Raw genomic sequence first — 23372 nt, 5'->3', positions numbered from 1 at the left:
TTTTTATCAGACAATCTATCAAAGACAGAGAAGTGATCTTGCATCATACTGTAGAATGACATGCATAAATACACACAAAACATTTCATCACAGAATGTTGGATAGTTTCTGAGTTATGTGGGGAAACGCTTCCTCAACGCACAGTGAACTGAATTTTGAAAAAAAAAATGTAAATAATTTGTATAGTAAAAATATTTTTTTAATATAGCAGAAGAACAGTGTTTTACACATACCAATTTCCATTATTGTACAAGATACAGTAATGGAGGAAAAAAATGTTGAATATTTCCAAAATTTTATTGCTGTAAGCTGTACCTAACCCCTTAAGATGATGGACACCTGACTAATACTACTAATTCTATTGTAATTATTTTCATTTATTCCTTTGGTCTTCCAGATTTCTTCTTATAAGCAACAAAATCAGTTTTCTCAAACCTCGTGATTAAATGTTGGTAATTAGGAATGGAACATGGGACTTCTCTGAAATTGTTCAGTATTCTAATTTTGTTCAGACCCTTAAAAAGAATTCTATTGCTCTCATAATAGCATTGGATGAACTGTATCCTAACATTTAGTGGTAACCTTAGCTCGAAACTTCAAATTCTTGTAGTAGTACTACCGGTAATAAAATAATTCGTGTTTTAATCAACAGGGAAAGCATAAATTACTTTTACTTTTCAAAACTTTCCACTTCAAAGCAGTTTGCCTTTAATTCTGTTTTACAGATATTCCTATCCCATCAATGTCCTACTTCCAAACCTCGCTTGAACATGGTTGTGTTTATTCCTCCATACCAAGTCTTCCGAGTCCTTTCACGCTTTCTCCTACCAGGAGCATCTCAGCTCATGGTAATTTAGAACACCTCTCCTCCGACATTCGCTGCACATGTCCATAACAGTAGTCTCTTTTTTATACTCTGTCAAAAACAGTTTTCTTTGCATCCATTTCTTCTCTAATGTAATGTAAGTAAATGCATAAACAAGAAATTAAAAGCTGTATTGTTTTCCCAACACAATGACGTTTTCTTCCTACCTCCAATATAATATTTATAATGCTTTAAAGTGTGAAGTGACTTTTTAATGACCTTATATGCTGCTCGTAAGCAATACAGTCGTGGCCAAAAGTTTAGAACACCCCCTTGAAAAAGGCAATTTTACTCAGTATATCATGTCACAACTTTAAATAATTATATGATTTTAGTATAGCTGAAAAGAATAGTCTTTTTTATGTATGATATGTACAAATCAAAAGTTATATGTTATGGAATGGGCGGAAGTGTACAGTTTTATTTTTTCTATAAAACACAAATCCAATACTATAAAAAATTCTGTAAATTTTAATTTGCGCTTCTAATAATTAATATTAATTTCCAATATTCCTAAAATATAAAGAGACAACTTAAAAAAGAAATTTGAATTAATTGTCGCCATTTTTTCAAACAACACACAAATTAACACAATTTTCCAATTAAAAAATAAAGAGTTAAAAGTCATATTTTGATTAATAACACAATATTTCTCTCCGAAATCCACTTAGAACTTTGTAGGACCACTTTTGCATTGTAACAGCACGTATTCTCTTTAGCATTGAGTTTATTAGATTCTATATATAACCCTTTCTCAGGGTTGTCCAACATTCTGCTAACTGCAATTTCAATTCTTGAAGATTTCTTACGTTCTTTTTGTGTATTTCCTTCCCTAGAATACCCAGATATTCTCAATGGGGTTCAAATCTGGACTCCTAGCAGGCCAAGACAGTAGCGGTATACCATTCTCGGTGAACCATGCCTTGGATTTTCGAGAAGTGTGGCAGAGGGCATTATCTTGCTGATATGACCAAATCTTTCTTGGATAAGAACTTATTCTGACGAACACAACTAATCAACTGAAGCTCTCATATATTTTAAAAGTACCTTTCATCTATCTATATTTACAATACACACAAGCAGCTTGAAGAAACATGTAAACAAAACATCTTCCACCCAAACTACAGTCAACCAACCCTAATAAAAGGACCACTCCTAACAATAACAGTTTACTACAGGCAATAAATTACAGTTGTCACTCTGTGGCTTGAAGAAAATGTAAGAAACCTCTTATTTTTCTTGATATTACAATTGACCCATTCTTAAACTGTTTCGTAACCATATTTTCGTTACTTTTGAATTTAATTTTTATTATTGAGAAATTCATTTTATCTGAAAAATGTAAAAAATTAAAAAACACAAATATATTTTTAAAACAATCATTTTTTTAAATAAAAAATTAAAACTTTATACATTTTCAGCTGCAACCAGTATATTTTCAGTACTAATAAATATTCAGGAAATACTTTCTATATAAATATTATATTTAAAAAAGTATCAATTTTTGAAGAGGTGCTCTAAACTTTTGGCCACGACTGTAGACCTACAGATCTATGATACTATATGTAGGGCCTACAGGATGAATAAAAAAACCTCCCACATTTGAAAGCATAATAAAACAAAAAGGATTGCAGAGAGAAAATATGCAATGGCTATGTCAACAGTTGTAATGACTATGTTTTGAAAATGACGTCTGGTAAGTGTTGTCCATTGCGAGCAATACACATTTCAAGACGATGTCTGAATTACTCTCTTGAGGTCCGCAAGAGTGTGGGGCCGATGTTTGTAAACCTTAGCTTTAAGATTACTCCAAAGAAAAAAATTAATTTGGGGCGGAGTCTGGTGAACGGGGTGGCCAAGCAACATCCCCGCGTAAACGAGATCAGTTTTCCAGGAAACAGGTCTCTGAGCACTTTTATTGATATCCCAGCGGTGTGCGCTGTAGCGCCATCTTGTTGGAACTACACATCACGGTTATCCAGTTCTAAGTTCTGAAGTTGAATCCGTAAGAAATTCTCAAGCATGACAACGTATCGGTGTGACATGACCGTTACTGTTACAGCGCTACAGCCGATCAAAACGTGGGAGATTTAATAGGTAGTATGGAGTTTTATTGACAACAATCGTAGTGTCATTGTCACACATTAGCACAGAGTAATTCAACTCATAACACAGTATTTAGTTTACAAACTGTTTTCAATACCATTTTATATTTTTAATAAATAAGTTTCTATCTACAATGCTTTTTGTTTTATTCGCCTTTCAAATGTGGGAGTTTTTTTGGGTCACTCTGTATAATGCAATCCAGCAATTCATCTGGAAAAAATGAATTGTTAATAATCTGTTTTATAATCCTTCCTCTGCGGTAGAATAATGTATACATACCCATCTGGAGTTTCTTCACCCATTGGAACTGGAACTCCATGTATAAAACCCAAGTAACGATTTCTTCTTGGGCACACAGCAGTGCATGGAATTCCCATAGTTGTTTTGCGTGCTACTGTCTCCGCAAAATAACAGGCGCTTTGAAAGTGACTGCACCGGGCCTGACCTGGAAATATATCAGTGGAATGTCAACTGTTGGTATACTCGTACTCTATTACGTGATTGGTACTGGTAATGGTAACTATTTAACATCCTTCTCCAAATTATATAGCCTTATTAGAGACAAAGATATGATGATATTGAGATTTTGAATGAAAATAGCAGTAAAAAGCATTGCAATTAAAAACGTCACCAATCACTTCTGACTGATAAAGCAATTTTTCTCTGTTGATATTTTTGACGTGACTACGTCTTTATTATTATCTGCATATCAGGAAACAGTTACGTTATGCAATGATTGTACCATCGAGAAAACATCATCTTACAATGCTGTCTTATCAATAACCATGTATAATTTTTATATGATACTTATACAGCGTTGGAACATAAAAGTTACTCATAAAACATGCATAAGTAATGGATGTATAAGCAGTGTGTAACTATACATGGGAATTTCTTTGTTGTAGTTATACACACGAAAGTCCCTTTTTAAGCATTGCATACAGAGAAAAAATGACCGCCTCTCTAACAGATGTTCATATCGATTGTCATTTTATGATGATGGCTGCCTTGTAACCACAGAACAACAAATCAAAGATCACAGAATAGTTAGAACAAAATTGCCGTAGCTGTACTCTCTGATCGAAATATAGCGTGGTAATCGATTAGGCCCAGTTGCACTCTCGATACTTAGCGCGGCACACTAGCACACACAATCGGATGAAATAAAGAATCTCAGTTATTCTGGTACCTTTCGTAATAAAATAATGACGACACTAATACGTAGTTCTATAACAGTTGTATTGCTATACATGACGTATAATATAGTGTTTATGAGTCAGGAATTTACACACGACTTAAAAACGAGCTATTTACTGTTTCAGACAGTTAAACGTTTGTGTAAAAATTTTTATTAATCACCGAAAGTGTATAGAAAGTGTCCTTATCATATAAGGAGAATATTTTCAAAAAAATGAAAGCATAGGACGACTCCATCTCATATAAGAGGAGTATTGTAAAATTGGAAGAATATAATGGGCCAATATTACAACGTCCTCACGCAATCAATCCTCGTCAGTTTTTAGACATAATACTTGGGAAAAAAAGTAAACAAAGGAGGTAATAACAAACTATTAGTAATAAGAAGGTATATAAACTAAAGATAAAAAATAACGCCGTGTTAAGTTATAATTTGATAAAATTAGGGACGAAGTTAAATTCAAACAAGACGAAGACCATGGCTATCGTAAGAAAAATAGTGAAGATAAGTGCGAATTCGAAATGAAGCAGTAGAACAAGTAGACAGCTTCAAATACTTGGATTCTAGGCCTACTAATAAGTAGTAACATGAGCTGCAGTTAAGAAGTCAAAAGGAGAATAGCAATGGCAAAGGAAGTTTTTAATAGGAAAGGAGCATTTTCTACGGAAAAAGAATTAAGGAAGAGACTAGTGAAGTGCTTTGTATTGTACAGTAGTGGCAAAAAAAAAAACCGGACCGACTCTTGTAGCTGATTTCAGAGCCTTGTTCACAGTGACAGCACGATAGACTGGTAACTAAGACTTTCGTGGTTCGAATCCTCTCTGGGAAGGAAACATTTTTTGTTCCTTATTCAAATTTATTCCCAATACTTTTCGATTGCAGCGATATTTTACTGCTTAATTAACTTATTATTCCCAGAACATGAATTTTACCAGCTTATTTTCTAATGGCTTTTGAGATGAGCTACGCCAGCAGTCGAAACTACAACAATTTCAATAGATTACTCGCTATCTTGTGAATGCGGGCGTAGCATGCGCAGTGGCTCATTTCGGGGACTTTGAATATTCCGTCGATCCGGTTTTTTTTTTTTTGCCACTGCTATACATAGTACAGAAACATGGAAAGTAGACGAAGTGACGAGAAATGACTAGAAGCATTTAAAATGTGTAATGCAAAAGAATGGAGTGTATCAAATACATAGACAGAATAACAAATGAAGCTGTGCTAAAGAAAGAACAAAATTGAAACTGATCAGGAAGAGAAAAATGAATTGGCTGAGTTACTGCTACTGTCTACTGAAGGATGCACTGGAAGGAATGGTGAACGAGGAAAAAATTCGGGGCAGAAGAAGATATTAGAAGATAGAGAACTTTAAGATACTTGGATCGCATGCGAGTCTAAACGGAAGGCGGAAAAGAAGGAAGATTGGAAAATACTGGATTTGCAGTGAAGGTCCTACTCTTGGATAGAAAACTATGAATGAATAAAATCACTTCATTTCCAACGATTCGATCTCTATTTGTTCCACATATTATTATTATTTGTTTTACAAAATAAATATCCACGTAATATTCGAAATAAAGTGATAAACATTTCTTACGTAACCGGTGTCCTTTGCATCCAGGTTGGAATTGGCCATTGTTGACGCAAAAGTCTATGTGCCCCGCAGGGGCCTCGACCCCGAGGAACCCTGCATTTGTATGGATTACTTGCACGATGTGGGCGTCGTCTCTTGTCAATCGGAAGGCGCGGGACGCATACTGGTCTATGAGCGGTCGCGCGGGATCCAGACCTGCAACAGACAGTTCAGTTCATTTATCAATCAAAACACTCGAGTTAACAGTCGTTCACAGGATTTACATACTCCACTGTCTTCTCAAAAGAAGATGCATAAGTTACCCATTGCAATTTGAACTAGGCTATACATACTATGTAAACTTTTTTATTGTATAATACAGTACATTGGCTATAAAACAGTATGAACAGTTAAGTGCTTTTTAACGAGAAGTTAGTTACATAATTGATTATTAATTAAATAGTAGCATATATTATTTTCATAATTGGACGGAGTTACGCAATAACAGACCAACCAACAATTAAAAAAAAAAAGAGAGATATTTTCACAAATCTGTTGATGGCAGGCTAACTCGGAAAAAATCAAGAATGCGACATCTGAATTTTGCTACTATTTATAAGCAAAAGTTCGTTTATTGCATAAAATTCTTTTATTTATTTTACTTTGAAATATTAATTCAATTGCTGGTTGCTTATTAAAAATCGGTTAGCCCTTTTTGGTATTATTTGAAGAGTCCATTGCAAGAATGATGGATGTCACTTTCTTGTCGAAAATGAACCAAGACTGTCAATACATAGCTTAAGACATATAGAATGTACATAGAGAGTTATATGGCATTAACACTGATAGTCACTGTCCAGTAATGATCGGAAAATCTCAGTTAAGCTTTGAGCGCTAAGCATTTCAAACTTTCAATTGCTTCTTCTGCAAAATGTATTCAAAATGACATCCATCATTCTTGCAGTGGACTCTTCATTTGTGCTATTTTTTGTAATAGTATGAATGTTATAGTACTTCTTGCTTAGTTTTATAAAAAAAAACAGATTTATTTCAATGGCCAGTATCTCGAAACGGGTTTTTGGCGCTTGGTCTTTTATTGCGTAACTCCGTCCAATTTATATTAAGTGTTGTATATTTTGTTTCCTTCTTTGCATATTTTAAATATTTTTATTACATATTGCATACTTATTGTGTGCGATATTTTTTTTTCATAACTTCCAAAGTCTGCTGATAATCTTTGAGCCTCACAACCAGAACCAGATGCTGCTCCTTAAGCCATGTGCATGTCCGCTAACTCCTCCGCATACGAAACGTACCTGATGTACTTTAGTATGTGGAGATCAACAAATTCTACGTAGAAGTATGATACAGTATATAGCGAGTACAGTCAGAGGGAAATACTCCTCGTAACATGGAAATCAGCCAGTGTCTTTGCGTTAGGGATGGGGAAAAATAACCGATTATTTCGATAACCGGTTATTTTCATAGGGTTAACCTGATAACCGGTTATTTTCCTCAATAACTGAACGACCTGTCATTTTTAAAAATAAACTCTGAATCAACCAAGCGGGCTAGCGGAGTGGTAGAGGGCTGGCCTTGCATTCGGGAGGTCCGGGGTTCGATCCCAGGGGCCGGCAATCCTAACTGAGGTTTTCCATGGTTTCCTCAGTTATTTCCAGGCAAATGCCGGGATTGTACCTCTTGAAAGTCCGGCCATGGACGGCGATCCTTCCCTTAATCCTTTCATATGTTTGAGTGAATGATGTGTAATGTATTAAATGTTTGTGTTGTATCGGAGGTGGCCCTGGCACTGAGCTGATCCTTCGTCCGGGGAGGCCCTCCATGTCCTTGTATGGTCAAAAAAGTATGTATGTGATCCACAGTTTAATTCCTCTCCCGACAGGTCGCGGCCCTGTAAGGCCCGTGTGACGTGAGTCGTGTAAATGAACGTACAAGGGAGAGGTTAAACTCGGGGAAAGAAAGAAAGAAAGAAAGAAAGAAAGAAAACTCTGAACCAAATATATTTTAAGCTTATCTCAAATTTAACATCAGTCGAACATAATTTCTTGTTATTATTCTGTACTAAAACTATGTGTTGTACTAGTAGACTATATTATAAATCTCGTCTTTATATATTTCATCTAGACTGTGACTATAAATTAAGACTTTATAATAGTATTAAGTTTTTTGACTTGTTCCATATTCTAGCTGTAAAGCAATGTATGAATACCATGGAATGTTAATAAATACAATACAATACTCTATGTAATATGCTCTGTATACAAATTGTCCCGCAGACACATAGGATGGGAGTTACTACCTCACTGACTTCATCTGTCCATAGATGGCAAAATGAAATTCAACTTCTATTTAATGTCAATAACCTATGCCTATTTTAATCGCCGACTTTCTCTTATTGGCTTATATTATATCTGCGGTTATTGGAGCATTTGAAACGGCGAGAAATTTTGACTTCAATATTTATTGGTTATACTCGTCGGAGAATATATTTCCCGTCGGAATGTGTCTTAAAATTATTATTGTAACAATTATGGAATTTGTGTATTTTTTTGTTTATCTTACCTACGACACTAATGTGAGTGAAATAATTAACTAAATGCAATTTCATAGCCTCTTATTATTTTTTTGTATTTTGTTTAAAGACGTCATTAATGATCTTCAGCACTTATGACTTTCTTTCAACTATATTCTGGTTGGTTTACATTTGATTGCTAATTGTTACTTGATTTTTATTGTAAATAACCTCTCATTTTGTTTTCCACACTAATTTGCTGACTTTAAAATGTTCAAAAAATAATAACCGGAAATTAACCGGTTAACCGGTTATTTTTGATCGGTTAATTTCCTTCAGATTAAAGTATTTTTAAAATAACCGGTTATTTTCGAATAATCTCCCATTCCTACTTTGCGTTCAGTGCCAAAAGTGTCTGAAAATAGGTTCCCTATCTAATTCCAAAGTTTGTCGATCTAACTAAGGTGGATCTTATATATTTACATACATATACAGGTGTATATACGTATGACGGGGATAGCAACAAATGGGTGCAAGCGACATTTCCAAAAAAAATGAGTTAAATGCATCCAGGGTAGGCTAAAGTATAAAAGAATGTTAGTGAAACGTTTCGACTTTAAATTTTAATGTGTGTTGTCGTTAAAAGATATATTCGTTTCACGTTTCCATTGTAATGGTAACTAGGAAGTCCACCGTGAGTACAATGAACATTTTCATTTTATCAAAAGAAATACTCCTTTCTTTCAGTTTCAGGAAAAATTATCGTAATTCTGATGTTGAACTTGGACTGTAGCGCAACCGAATGCATAACAGCACGAGACGTCAACATTTAACGAAGAATAATCGGGGGAACGAACAAATAAACGTGTTACATACTCCTGTTTGCATAATTATTTAATAACAGTTGGGTTTACTTTTTTTGGAATCATGCATAATATTCACATTACATAAATAATACAATAATAACAGAATAGCTCACTTTGTTCAGAATCTAAAATATTAATATAAATTAACAATATTCTTCAAACTATTCACGACTCAACACAGCTCCTTAGAATGCCACTATGCGTTGTTTACGTGAACATACTGTCTGCAGCGAGCGGCAGCAGGGCGAGGCGCGGGTGACATCTATACTCCTCGCTGTACTCAACTGAAATCTACTGCTCTGGTACGAACTTCCTACCTATTGCCGGCACAATCCCTGCTCTGGTCAGATGATAATTGGATGACCCAGTATTACTATATTTACAACACTTTAAAGTTTGAAGTGATTTTTGAATTACTCATACTCATATACGTGTGTAAAATCTCCGACCATATTTTGGAATACTTTTTGTTCTATGTCGTGATTTCATACATAGCCTAATTTTAATCCCGCCTGGAGACCAGGAAGATCCACATAGGAAAGATTTTTTTTTCCTAGTGTCAGTATCATGCAGTAAACCTTGTTCTATTAAAGATGACGTTACATCTGAGGAACAGTATACGCTCTTTGTTAAAAAATAACAAATTATTGATGTAGGTAGCCTACCTCATTTTTGCCCACTTTTTGTCTGTACATCTTATAACCAAAGCCACCGTTTTTGACGAGTGAAATAAGTAATGAGAACGTTAAGAGCGAATATCTTGTCTTTGCCGCAGTCTGTAAGCGAGAAAACTGACAATGTGATTGGCAGATTGCTGAGGTGACTTGTGTCTAGAAGGTGGTGCTACTCTCAGCTGAATTGGTAATAGATGCCACTGGCTGGGCACTGTACACAAGGGCACACTCCAGAAGCGCAAAGTGAGAGTATCTTGCCTTTGTCACAGTGTGTGGACGATAAGACTGACGACTATAATTGGCAGATTGCTGACGTGACGTGTATTTGGGTGGTACCATTCCCCGCTGCACTGGCTCGGCTTGTATTGAAAGACACGCGCCGAAAACACTGCGGTGGATGTACACTATAGTTTCGAATATTCGTAAGAGTTGGATTAGTGTTGTCTTAACGTTACCAATGATCTTGTGCATCTTGAAGGTGAGGTGGTTGCTCATCATGCCGCAGATGTGTGCACCAAGACTGTGGCCCACACACTGTATGTCAGTGGCACGGGCCCCATTGTGAGTGATGTAGCTGTAGAGAAGTGCTGAGCACTGAGCCACTATTCGTGTGTTGCTTAGCGCTGACAAGTAACACGGAAACTCCGTCAGAGGTTCCCAGTCCACCGTGAACACATTGTAGTCTCCGCGTTCCATATACGCTGCAACATAAGCACAACATTAAATCACATCGCTAGAACTAGTGTTCTATTCTTTTTGTGGTACTGGTTAGGTTTATTTTAAAACGTGTAATGTAAAGCAGATACTGATATTTTAACAGTACTGACAAGGGAACCGTCCCAGGTTGTGTAGCTTGAATTAAATTAAAATGCATATTTAAGCTAATTTTCATCCGTTAAGACAGTGGTTCCCAACCTATTTTGACTGATGACACACTTTACTGAACGCCCACGATATTGCGACACACTTATTTGTTTTTATTAATAATAACAACCAGTGCTTTTCTTCCGGAGGAAAAGATGGTGGAACTCTGTGTAGAATATTTTATAACGGACGGGGAGATGATTACTGTTCACAGCACGGGAATTTTTTCGTTTTTAGCCTCCTTTTATTCCAAATAAAACTTTCAAGATCTATCTATCTATCTATCTATCTATCTATCTATCTATCTATCTATCTATCTATCTATCTATCTATCTATCTATCTATCTATCTATCTATCTATCTATCTATCTATCTATCTATCTATCTATCTATCTATCTATCTATCTATCTATCTATCTATCTATCTATCTATCTATCTATCTATCTATCTATCTATCTATCTATCTATCTATCTATCTATCTATCTATCTATCTATCTATCTATCTATCTATCTATCTATCTATCTATCTATCTATCTATCTATCTATCTATCTATCTATCTATCTATCTATCTATCTATCTATCTATCTATCTATCTATCTATCTATCTATCTATCTATCTATCTATCTATCTATCTATCTATCTATCTATCATTCTATCTACCTACCTACCTACCTACCTATCTATCTATCTATCTATCTATCTATCTATCTATCTATCTATCTATCTATCTATCTATCTATCTATCTATCTATCTATCTATCTATCTATCTATCTATCTATCTATCTATCTATCTATCTATTCTGGTAGAATTAAGGCCATGAGTGCTTCTCTTCCACACTACCAGAAGTAAAATACATAATGAAACAATGACAAAAATAGGAAAGTCATACTTAAATATAAAAATAATTTTCATGCGGAATTCAAAGAAAAATTATATTGAAAAAATATAGTTATTCACACATATTTCGGTTTCATGATGAAAAATGCAACAGAAAGGTGTTGGAACGCCGTTCCCGCTCGTTCCGCCAGTAGTATTCTCTCGTCAGATGCGCTTGTTATCAATAGAGCCCTAACTCATATATACCCAGATTGCTCGGCGTTATAGGTTTTGACGGTAACAACTTTTGTCAGGTTTACTGTGCTGCCATCTAGTTGTTACATAAGGAGTCACGTCATAACTCTCATTTGAATTGCATTAGCAACTATACTGCCATCTCGTGTTCGTTTACGGAGGAACGGATGGCGATCCTGGCGGTTGTTCTCGTCAAAGTGCTGCCGATTTTAACATAGGAATGAGCAATCTATATGTGATCTGGGGTGGAGCGCGTAACTACTGACTCCTATGTGCAACTTGCTCATACGCGCGCCTATTGCCGTTCCTGATTTAAACCATTAAAACTACTTATTATTTAGGTTGGGATAAAGTAGCTGTATCAGGATAGGCATCCTTGGTCCGTACGTTTTCTTTATAAACATTAACTAGTTGTCGCGTATCCCTCAGCCGGCAGTAGTGACGACTTATATTCAGTTCCTATCGGCTGTACTGTTCATTCACTGATGTTTTAGCCAGGGGCGAAGCGTCAGAGGAGACAGGTAGACAGCGTGTACCCTAACATTTTGTGAACGAAAAATTTTTTAGTTAATTCAATTATTCTTTTAGAATATTAATTATTTCGAAATACATGACATTATTGTATTCCCCGCTTTACCTATTTTCGACTCACTTCGGCAATGCTCGCGCTCGCGTGTTAGGCCTACATTACACTATCACATTTCTGTGTCACAGAAGTTTGATAAATTGTATATATGATAAAATATTTTACAGTGTAATATAGCATCTTTCATCACATCTAGCTGTGACACAGTTCTATGATCAAAGTTATGATCATCATCATACCTTTGATAAAATCTGTGACTGAGAAGAAAGAAAATGGCGGACATTAAGTACACATGGTCTGTAAAAACCACAAAACTTTTAATATCACATTATAAGTCACATGAAATGTTTCATCATCCATTATTAAATACTTAGTAAAGGCTATATAAGAATTCACATCTTCATACTGAAGTTCTCTCAGTAGAGTTTGATGGATTCCTTTTGTATCTTTTCTCCCTACTCCAGTCTCTAACCCAAATCGTCGGCTTAGAGTGTAAACCTGCTAACTAACAAAAAGGAAATTTTACAGGGGAAACAAAGAACTGAGTATAAATTAACTCTGAAACTTTACCACCTGTACTTAGGGTTTGGTCCTAAAGTTTCAGAGTTAATTTATACTCAGTTTTTTTTGTTTCCCCTCTAAAATTTCCTTTTTGTTGGTTAGCAGGTTTACACTCTAAGCCGACGAAATACATTTTTTCTTTGAGTTCTTCTTTAGTATTAATGCAATAACCATTACTGAATTTACAGTTACAACTAGCATGGAACTGTCGTGGATCCATTATTAGAACTGTGATGAAAGATATGATCAAAGTTTTGACATAGTGTAATATAGTCAAAATCTTACATTTGATCATATATGTTTGATCAAAAATTGTATCATATTCTGTGACACAGAAATTTGATAGTGTAATATAGGCCTTACACTAAGCACGTTGTTATAGTAGACGAAAGTAGACGCTGACCGGTCTGTCTATTTTCCCTTTGAATTTCAAAGCTTTCAGATAGAGCAACACTAACGCTATCTGGCTGTGAAACTATGACTTTCCTATAGCGAGATTTCTCCACCCAGTAGACAGTCGCACGAGCGTTTCTTCTTACTCTCATTGGCTAGTATTCGAATCTCAGTAATAAAGGTGCCCTTATTGGCTACTATCTCAGGCATGCTTATAATGTAATTAATTTTGAATTTATTTTATTATAAGACCACCTAAAATAAAATAATGATATAATAATATTCAAATACGAAGTATAGCAAACTTACAAGTAATAAATTATAGCATCAAACCCTCCAATATTAGTTACAGTGTTATAACGGAAACGAACAGTTTCTTATTTAGAGAGTTTCAAAGTTACGAGTGTGCTGTAAGACGTGAGAGCAGGTGGATTGAACTCATTTACAAGAATATTATTTAAGGTGAGTTGTAAGAAAATCTATTTATATCTTATTTCTCTTATTAAATCCACATAACAGTGAATTGTATTACTATCTGTATTCTAAAAGTATAGGTTATAGGTTGTTATAGGGTTTGTCCTAGTTTTAAACAGCAGTCATTAATATAATATTGAACACAGATCTGTATGCGTCGAAAACAAAATTCCATACATAATAATATGATTGAAATAGGTTAAATAAAAAAATAAATATCTGTCTACCGCCTTACTTCGCTCACGCTTCGCCACTGGTTTTAGCTGGAGTGGGGAACACTCTTCCCAGCAGGTAGAGTTTTACCTAGTGGAATGGGGTAGTGTTTACTTAAGCTGAAGCAAATCAAGACCCTATCCTATACAGCTATACAGCCTATTCTTATACGGCTACTTTATCTGAATCTTAGTTATTATGTACGTGATTTATTTCACTTAAGGCTTATTCACAATGAAAATTAAACATAATGTAAGCGTTAACTTAAGAATATAAACGTTACGGCAAAATCACGAAGTCATACCATCATTCACGATGGGAACATAAACATAACCGCAAACATACTTGGTAACCATGGAAACAAAACAACGACGCCATTTCCTCATATTCTGTCGTATACTTCAGCGCTCCACGATTGTGTTCTGTTTGCAAATCACGTAAGCATAAGCATGAAAGTTTGGAGTTTGCAAACTTCCATGTTAACGTCTTACGGTACCGGTAATGTTTATGTCAGTGCTTATGTGAATCATTGTGAATGATCCCATTTGGTAGCCTGGGCGCAAACTTCTGTGTTTATGTTACGGTTAAGTTTAATTTTCATTGTGAATGGGCCTTTAGTTTGCACCATCGAAACAACTCGCTATTCCTCAGAACCGCATGCACGCAGTGCAAGAATCTGTCCGCCACTGAAGTAGACAGACTATAATGCAGGGACGGGAAACAGCCTCAGAGCTTAGCCTCTCCTCTTACCTTAAACCCAATTCCCACAGTGCTTGTTTCGTTGCTTGTTTCCTTGCTGGCCAGCAAGCTTGGTGCTATGATGGGTACGGTGATGTTGGTTACTGTTCACACGCAGCTGGCTCTTTTCATAGTTAAAATTGGAAAATCATCTGCTGTTTCATCTGTTGCCAAGACTCATGATCAAAAAGAAACTAAACCGTTAAATGGAAAACAACTAAAGTCCTACATTAACAATAGTGAATGTTGTAATAAGATAATTAAACAAGAAGTGTAAAACATCTAAAGTCCGATATTTAGGCCTAATTGCTGTTTCTTAGGAACTAAAAAGTACAGAAAAAAAACAGATTTAGTTGGAAAATAACGAACATGGCGACATGGTTTCAGCGGTGATACTACATCATCATCTTTGGTTCCAGCCTGCAAGCCAAAACGAAAAATAGGAAGCAACCTAATCTCGAAATCCAGCAAGCTAGCCACCAAAGAGCTACTAGAGCGCATTATTTCCAGCAAGCGAGCACGCAGAGCAGCCATCAGCTCTCCCAGCTTGGAATCCATCACAGAAACAAGTACCGTGGGAACCGGGCTTTAGTTGCTGTTATGCATAGGGTGACCAGATTCACATCGATAAAAAAGAGGACACAAAGCTTCAAACAGGAGGACATTGTTCGACAGAAAATATGTACCTAGATTTAGGCTTAGGCCTATATTATACTATAAATACGTCAATATCTATTTTCTTACAAAATATTTACAGTACAGATTCAAGCTTATATCATACTTAAAACTATGTTATTATTACAAAAATAATTATGATAAAACTTAATAATAATGCTTTTACAGTTAGTTACATATGAAAGTCAAGGGAATTATAATTATTAAAGAGGACAGAACATATCTACCCTATTTAGATTTAGGCTTAGGCCTATATTATACTTAAAATTATGTTAATACCTATTTTATTACACCGTACTTATGATAAAACTTAATAATATAAAATGATTTTACAGTTAGCTACATATGAAAGCCAAGGGAACTATAATTATTATCAAAATACATAAGAAGATCTCACAAAATGGGAATTTAATATTATTTTGTATGCAAAGAGAGTTATTATCGTTGGCGAAGAGTATATTCTGTCGATACTGCTGCCACCTACAGGCAAATTACTTGAAAAAAGGCGTCAAATCAGATAATTTCAAAATATCAGACATACATGTTACGAAAAGGAGGACATTTATTGATTTTTTAAAAACCCGCCCAGATCCCGGACAAAGGCCTGAAAAGGAGGACATGTCCGGATAAAAGAGGACGTCTGGTCACCCTAGTTATACAGACTGTTCTATTTACAATACGAGTTTCCCGTCCCTGCTAGCCTATGTTTTCCTAGTTAGAGGCCATCAAGACACAGCTGAAGACGAGAGTCGCTGGAGAGCTTTAGTGAATGAGGCCAAAACCGTGTCCGGTTTGATTGGTCATTAATGAATGAATATTTCAACGTTGCATGTCATACCTTTGGTGATGAATGTCGTGGGTGTCTTTGATTCTGTCTCGTTGAAACCGTGGATGATGATAACGTTACGCTTTCCCGGGTCCCAGCCACCATATCGAAGAGAACTTGGATTTCGGACATCGATTTGCTTGCGGTATGGTTTCTCGCTGCAACATACCATAGCTAGACGTTACTTGTTTCATTTTTTACGCTATAAAAGCTTATCATTATTGTCACATTATCTATTTATCTCTGAATTATCTGTGCTGTTTCGAATAAAATAAATGCATTACCTGAGTTCTTGAAGAAATGGAATTATAATAATGATAATTTAATTTAATACAGAAATCATAATCATATTCCTTCACTCATTCCTTTAAGAAATAGTCCACGAAATCTGTTCCGATATCTAAATAGGAGTGCCTAAATCTCTGTCTGTTGGGTGGAAGTAATATGACTATGCAGATTTCAAAGCGTACTCTTTGGATAGAGTACAACAAAAAATTCTAATACCATACTAGTCCCAAATGAATATTTTGTCAGAAATTGAAATTATTTTCCTCTAAATGTTAACATTGTTTTATTCCATGAACACTACCAATACGATTCTGATTTTTGCTCTTGTCGTTAAAGAAACTGGTAAGTGATAAGCAATTGTTTATCTCTTGCAATTTTTTTTTCAATAAAATGAGCGGTTGTCTTTCAAATTAAGTAATAATATTAACGCTTGTCGTTATTTCTTACCAATAGGAAGTCTAGCAATGCTGCTGCAGTGACAAAGGGACGGAATGCTGGTATTCAGACCTGAGTTTGTGTGTGCATTCGCGGATATTCCATTTCCCCCTTCAATCTGCACAGTTATATCATTTCCCTCCTGTATATTAGATTAGAATATTCGGGTTTAGAGAGAGAACTTCAATGTAACTGAAGGATTCAGGGCCATAGTGAGCCAAGCGCCATTTATTAAAAACGAAGAAAGCAAGGGTTAAAGTTAAGTGAATACCATAGTTTAATGAAGATTGACATATCATGTAGTTTGACTGCGTATACTTTATATTACTTGCTATATGTTTCCATTGAATTATTTTAACCCTTGTTTTCTACGGTTTTAGTAAATGGCGCTTGGCCCACTCTGGTTCTCAACCCTCCGATTATTTGCGTGTTTTCGTACCACATGTTTCGTCATTCCTCTAGTTTGTTGGTTATTGAAATATTTGTAAGATAATTTCTTATACCCTGGTTTTTTTTTTTTTTTTTTTTGCTCTTGAACACTCTTCCACCACACTTATGAACTTCATTTCTCACGAATCTAATCCTTAAATTCCTTCCAGTAGGCAGTTTCTTCTTAGTCAGTGGCCCAGTCAATTCTTTTTTCTCTTCCTGATCAGTTTCATCATTGTCCTTTCTTCACACACTCTTCCCAGCAAATCTTCATTTTTTATTTTGTCTGTCCATTTCACATGCACCATCCTTTTCCATGTCCACATTTCAAATGCTTTTAAGCGTTTTTCTTCACTTCGTCATATTGTTCATGGTTCTGCCCCCATACAATGCCACAATCCACACAAAGCACTTCCCTAGTCTCTTCCTTAGTTATTTTTCCAAAGGTCCGCAGAAGATGCTCCTTTTTCTATTAAAAGCTTTCTTTGTCATATCTATCCTCCTTTTGACTTCCTGACAACAGCTCATGTTACTGCTTATAGTACTCCCCAAATATTTGAAGCTGTTCACTTGCTCTTCTGCAGACCCATTCACGCTTTGCCCGTACGAGCATGCCCTTGCCCCTCTGTCAAGTGAGTTCAAAGTTCCGCCCTCCGGGTCGGTTAATTAAAAATCTAACTTGATTTAGTCGACCCGGTGTTGCATCAGCTTTTACGCCAAGGCTAGGATCCAAATCTCGCCGCATAATTGTAGAAGTTAATAACACGGACTCTTTTAAAGTTCATACATAAACTACAATATTACCACTAATTTACAAATCTGATCAAACCAGTGACGCGTTTTTAATGCTAAATTCTTAATAAATATAATATTACAATACATTTTCAGCATATAATTATCTGCTCGTAAAACAAATTTTACATTTCTTTAGAAAAATATATTTCTGTCTCTCACAGTGCTATGTGACATGACAACGGACTGATACATTTTTATTAGGTTAGGGTAAAATCCTTTCTTAGGAAAATATTTGGGGCTAATAGGGGTGAAGTTACAGGAGAATGGAGAAAGTTACACAACGCAGTTGCACGCATTGTACTTTATTTTCACCTGATATAATTATGAACATTAAATCCAGCCGTTTGAAATGGACAGGGCATGTATCATGTATGGGCGAATCCAGAAATTCCTATAGAGTGTTAATTGGGAGACCGGAGGGAAAAAGACCTTTTGGGGAGGCCGAGACGTAGATGGAAGGATAATATTAAAGTAGATTTGAGAAAGGTGAGATATGATGATAGAGACTGGATTAATCTTGCTCGCTCATGATAGGGACCGATGGCGGGCTTATGTGAAGGCGGCAATGAACCTGCGGGTTCCTTAAAAGCCATCTGTAAGTAAGTAAATAAGTAAGTAAGTAGGGTAAAATTCTTCTGTTGAGATAATAAAGCGTTCGTTGATGATGTCTGATTTTTGAGAGGCTGTGCTAAATGTAAACATATTCAGTAACTTAGGCTCGCTGTATATTTGTTTCTCGGTGTCTCTCTAAAACGCAAAATATATTTGAAATGTAGCCTAATAGATACACTGAGTCACTTCTTTCGTGTGGTAATTTTACTCATGATCGTTGTGACCGAATATCTCCCCGCCCTCGAAGACTTTATAAGCTAATTTAATCTCTTTGTAGCAGTGCTTCTTTGAGTTCATTTGTTAATTTCTTTTTCTATTCACCTACATTGTTTTGACTGTGATGTAAGGAATAATGTCTCTTAAGACTGAATTTCTTAAACTGGTTTAAAGTCTTGGTACATATTAAACATTTCGCACATGCTTCAAATTCAATAAAGAACATTTTTTACCAATCACACTTAAAAGTACGTGTAGTGAATCTCCGTTTATCGCTTGAACTTGTTTAAGACGTTTTCTTCCTCTGTGCACTTGTAGCTGATGTAGTGGTTAACGCTTTAACTCCATTGGTCTCATGGCAGCCGACGTCACAAGAGGCAGCCCGACAACTTGCCACGCGTGCGCTCTTACTACTTTTTGTCCTTAGAACGCTATCGTGCATGGATCTGCTCTACTGCCTCATTTCGAATTCGCACATTTACCTTCTTCAGTTTTCTTCCGATAACCATGGTCTTCATCTTGTTAGCATTTATCTTCATCCAATACTGCTGACAGCTGTCATTAGCTACACTATCATATCCCTTAGTATCATTCCCTCTTCTGATAACGCTGAATCATCAGCAAATCTGCATTTTTCTTCCTCCTACTACCTCTCCTATATTCATACGGAATACAATTAAAAAAAAAAACGAAAAATTGACTTCGATAACTTCTTTGGGTACTTTGATTGTTTTACTTTTTTTTATATACTTATGAAATAAAATACATATAAAGGTATGTATATGAAAAGTAATATATCTTCTTCTAAATTTATTTGCCTTTGTTAGTAAACTATGTTTGAGTTTAAACTTAGTTTGCATTCAGAATAAATAATATCCAGTGAGTGTATAACTCTAAATTTTACAAGGTGTTTCATAAATACTTTGACAAACCTTGGAGGCATGTTCCTCACACCAATACAAGAAAAAAAAGTTAATATAAACATATGTCCGAAAATCCTTTGTTTTTTAGTTATTAATGAAAGAACATAATGAAACATCTATTAGATATTGTCAGCTTGTCTTGTTTGAGTGTGAGGAACATGCCCCCAAGATTTGTCAAAGTATTTCTGAAACATCCTGTATAGCCTAAAATATTCATTTTTCTATTTCGTAACTCCATAACGTTAAAACTTGAATAATTTTAATTAATATTACACATGTATCAAGTTTCCTTCAGTTCAGTTTGCATTCATTATGAAATAGACGCATGTACAAAATACTGATTTGATTTAGGAAAAGAGCCTAAAATATTATTTGTTAATACGTTAACTTTACCTTGTGTACATGAAGTATTTAATATCGGGGTCGGGGCATATGTTTGTTTTCTTCAACACGCACTTCCAGTAGCGAATGTCCATCACATTCCAAATGGTGGTCAGACTATCTGAAAATAAAATAATAATGGTTAACGTTTCATATTTAATTTTGCTGACGATTAATGTCCTATTTTTCAAAAGTATGCACTAATATTTAACAAGCTACAAAGAATATTAGTCGAGTTTATAAATAATAACAAGTAACGTTGCGCACATTACGAGTGACTTCATCATGGAGAGGTTTGTATAAAATAAAGGTGTGCATGATTAAAAGAGACAGAGGAAATGATGGTAAACTATGGTATAAAGTACAGTAGTTATGTTAAACTTTACTATTCAATGAAAAACCAAAAGGCTACCATATAAATACAGCTTGTTTCAATAAGTTGACATTAGGATAGATAAACTGTTTGGAGAGTTCATTGATAAGGTAATTTATACTTAATCTACATTTACCATTTTTCCCAAACACATTTTTACCCGTCGCAATAATAATGTCACCTATTGAGAATTCAAAGTTTGTATATTTGTTTAATCTTTGATTCTAACTTACTTCGTTTACACGATCAGAAACCTAGGTGACATGTCTTTGAACGCTAGTGTACTAAATTAGGTTTTAAAGTATTGTTTAAACTCACTAATATTTTTGTTAATTTTGTAATGATTAGGAATTTTGTAATGGAATATTAAAAAAAATTATTTATTGCTATCTAATCAACTAATATATATTTTTAAAAAGATTTAAGATTTGTACCATGAAAGTCGCTATATTAATTGTCGCTCAACTCCAGAACTAAATTCTTGTCAACACCAGTACACCAGCTACAAGTGGCTAACTACAACGATGCAGTCGACAGGTTGGCATCACTGGACAGTATACGCGCCACCTCCTCGAGCGTGCTGACATCTATTAGATTTCAAAGACTTTCCTACGCTCCTAGCGCCATCTAGATCGGAATATATAAGAGTCGGTGCTCGGCCGGTAACGTAAAGATCACTGTTATACTGTCACTGCGTTTCCCTACAAAGTTAAAAGAATGTGTTTTCGCAATAGAGCGAAACAAAGGAAAAAAATGCAAACAAGAAAATAAGACAAATGTGTGCATAAACTATGCCTGAGACGCTCCAATTAGTTCGTCGGTATTTCCGCATGTGAATGATACGTTGCAGAATAGTTCTGTGACGTGCTACTGCCTAAAATGAATTGTTTTATAATTTATTTTATAACAAAATAGTATATTATACATTAAGGGAGAGAAACGCATGATTTTTCCCCGAGGGATTTATTTCTAGGGCCACAAATGTACCGAGGGCAAAAAACTGTGTTTCGATTCCGTGGTGTATATACTATTTTTTCCACGGCAGGGAGTAAATTGTAGCATTTCTTTTTCTGAAATTCTTATTGAAGTTCGATGGAGCTATTTCATTCAGCGCATATGCACTGATGCAAAGGAAATGTCATAGCAACAACGATTGATATGATTCATTGTTAATATTTCTCTCTCATAGGGAGAAAATTATTACTTTCTCTCCACATGGAGAAAATGTTTTATGTCTCTCCCGATTTTGGTAACTTAGAAACCGACATTTAATATGTTTGTGTATCATTATGAAGTCATTATCATTAGTAAAAATAGTTCATAATATGTCACATTATTGTATCAGTGCCGTAATAGTAGCAGAGGAGACTAGCGAGTTTTTCAGTTTCCGAGATTTTGTAATGCACTTCACAAACGTGTATTGTACAACATTTCTTGCACGATCATACTTTTAAAATTGCAAATACAATATAGTCGTATTTTGCATTGAAAATTTAGAGCAATGTTATTCCAAAGCTTTCGCAAAACTATACTGTAATGGTAACTAGGTAACAATAGGTGCATTATAATTGGTCTATTTCAGTGTAGTTCTATGTTATGAATAATGGTTTCCCTAGCAACAAGTTTCTGTGTGGAAATTCTAACTTTCAAGACCTAATAACAATAGCTGTAAATACAACGAAAAACACGATCGTGCAAAAAAAAATATTACCATGCCAACTAAAACATAATGACTTCTATTATGACGACATAACTTGTGCCATAATGGTATATTACGAAACAAGTTCATAATGTTAATTAATTTTTAGGGAACGAGCGAAGCGAGTTTCCTCATTTTGGCGAGTGCAATAACTTTATAACATTATAAACGTGTTTCTTACGCTGTTTTTTTTTTTTGTACGACAGCATTATGAAACAACTAATAAAGAAATAATATCAGATTTGTAAAGATGTGTAGTTTGATATCATGGTCTATGAAGAAAGAGGTTGCTATGACAACACTGACGTATTAAATATTATAGCACGGCAAATCATTTCATAATGGTAACTTTATGGCACAAGTTATGCCCTCATAACAGATGTCATAACGTTTTAGTTGGCATGGTAAAATTTTAGAGCTCTAAGGCTGGTATTCATAGTCGGCACTTTATATCACCACTTTGCAAAGTGACACTTTTGACGAAAGTGGTTCTTTCATATTAGTGGTATTCATAGACGATTGAAGAGGTGCACTTTACAAAGTGTCACTTTACGCCAGCAAAGTGTAGAGTTACAATGTGGTTGGTAACAGAAGTCCCACAATGCCTTTCAAAACAAGTGAACAAACGATAACAAATTAATGTATAACCCACAGATTATAATGCTTGTGATTTGAGTTGGGAACCTAATTGATCGAGCTAGAAAGAAAATATATATTTAAAGTTCTTTTATTTGTTTCTAGTTTTTGTTGCCGATAGTTTAGATTATTTCAGTCAGTTCAGTTAAATGATATTTTATTCAATAGGTAGTGATACTGCTGGTGAAATTATGTTAGGTTTTGTACAGTACATAGCTGATCCATTGATTTATATAGCTAGGTTAGATTTTGTACATATCTTTTATTGGTTTATATATATATATATATATATATATATATATATTAGTATGATATGCGTAAATCACTTCGTGATTTAAGACGGCGCTTATTCCGTCGGA

General features: G+C 35.1%; 1 protein-coding gene across 1 annotated transcript in view; it reads right to left on the bottom strand.

Annotated features, from left to right (window-relative positions):
- Positions 1–23372, bottom strand: part of LOC138703407 (phospholipase A1-like) — a 122049-nt gene that overhangs the window by 8165 nt on the left and 90512 nt on the right. The window contains exons 2-6 of the mRNA XM_069831232.1: positions 20318–20426; positions 16239–16384; positions 10274–10519; positions 5770–5961; positions 3251–3416 (exon numbers count right to left, since the gene is read on the bottom strand). Coding sequence (XP_069687333.1) covers positions 3251–3416; positions 5770–5961; positions 10274–10519; positions 16239–16384; positions 20318–20426 — 859 coding nt within the window. The remainder of the gene's footprint in view (positions 1–3250; positions 3417–5769; positions 5962–10273; positions 10520–16238; positions 16385–20317; positions 20427–23372) is intronic.

Source organism: Periplaneta americana, chromosome 7 (genome assembly GCF_040183065.1).
Source record: "Periplaneta americana isolate PAMFEO1 chromosome 7, P.americana_PAMFEO1_priV1, whole genome shotgun sequence".
Taxonomy (NCBI): Eukaryota; Metazoa; Arthropoda; class Insecta; order Blattodea; family Blattidae; genus Periplaneta; species Periplaneta americana.
This window is presented reverse-complemented; position numbering and strand designations above follow the sequence as displayed.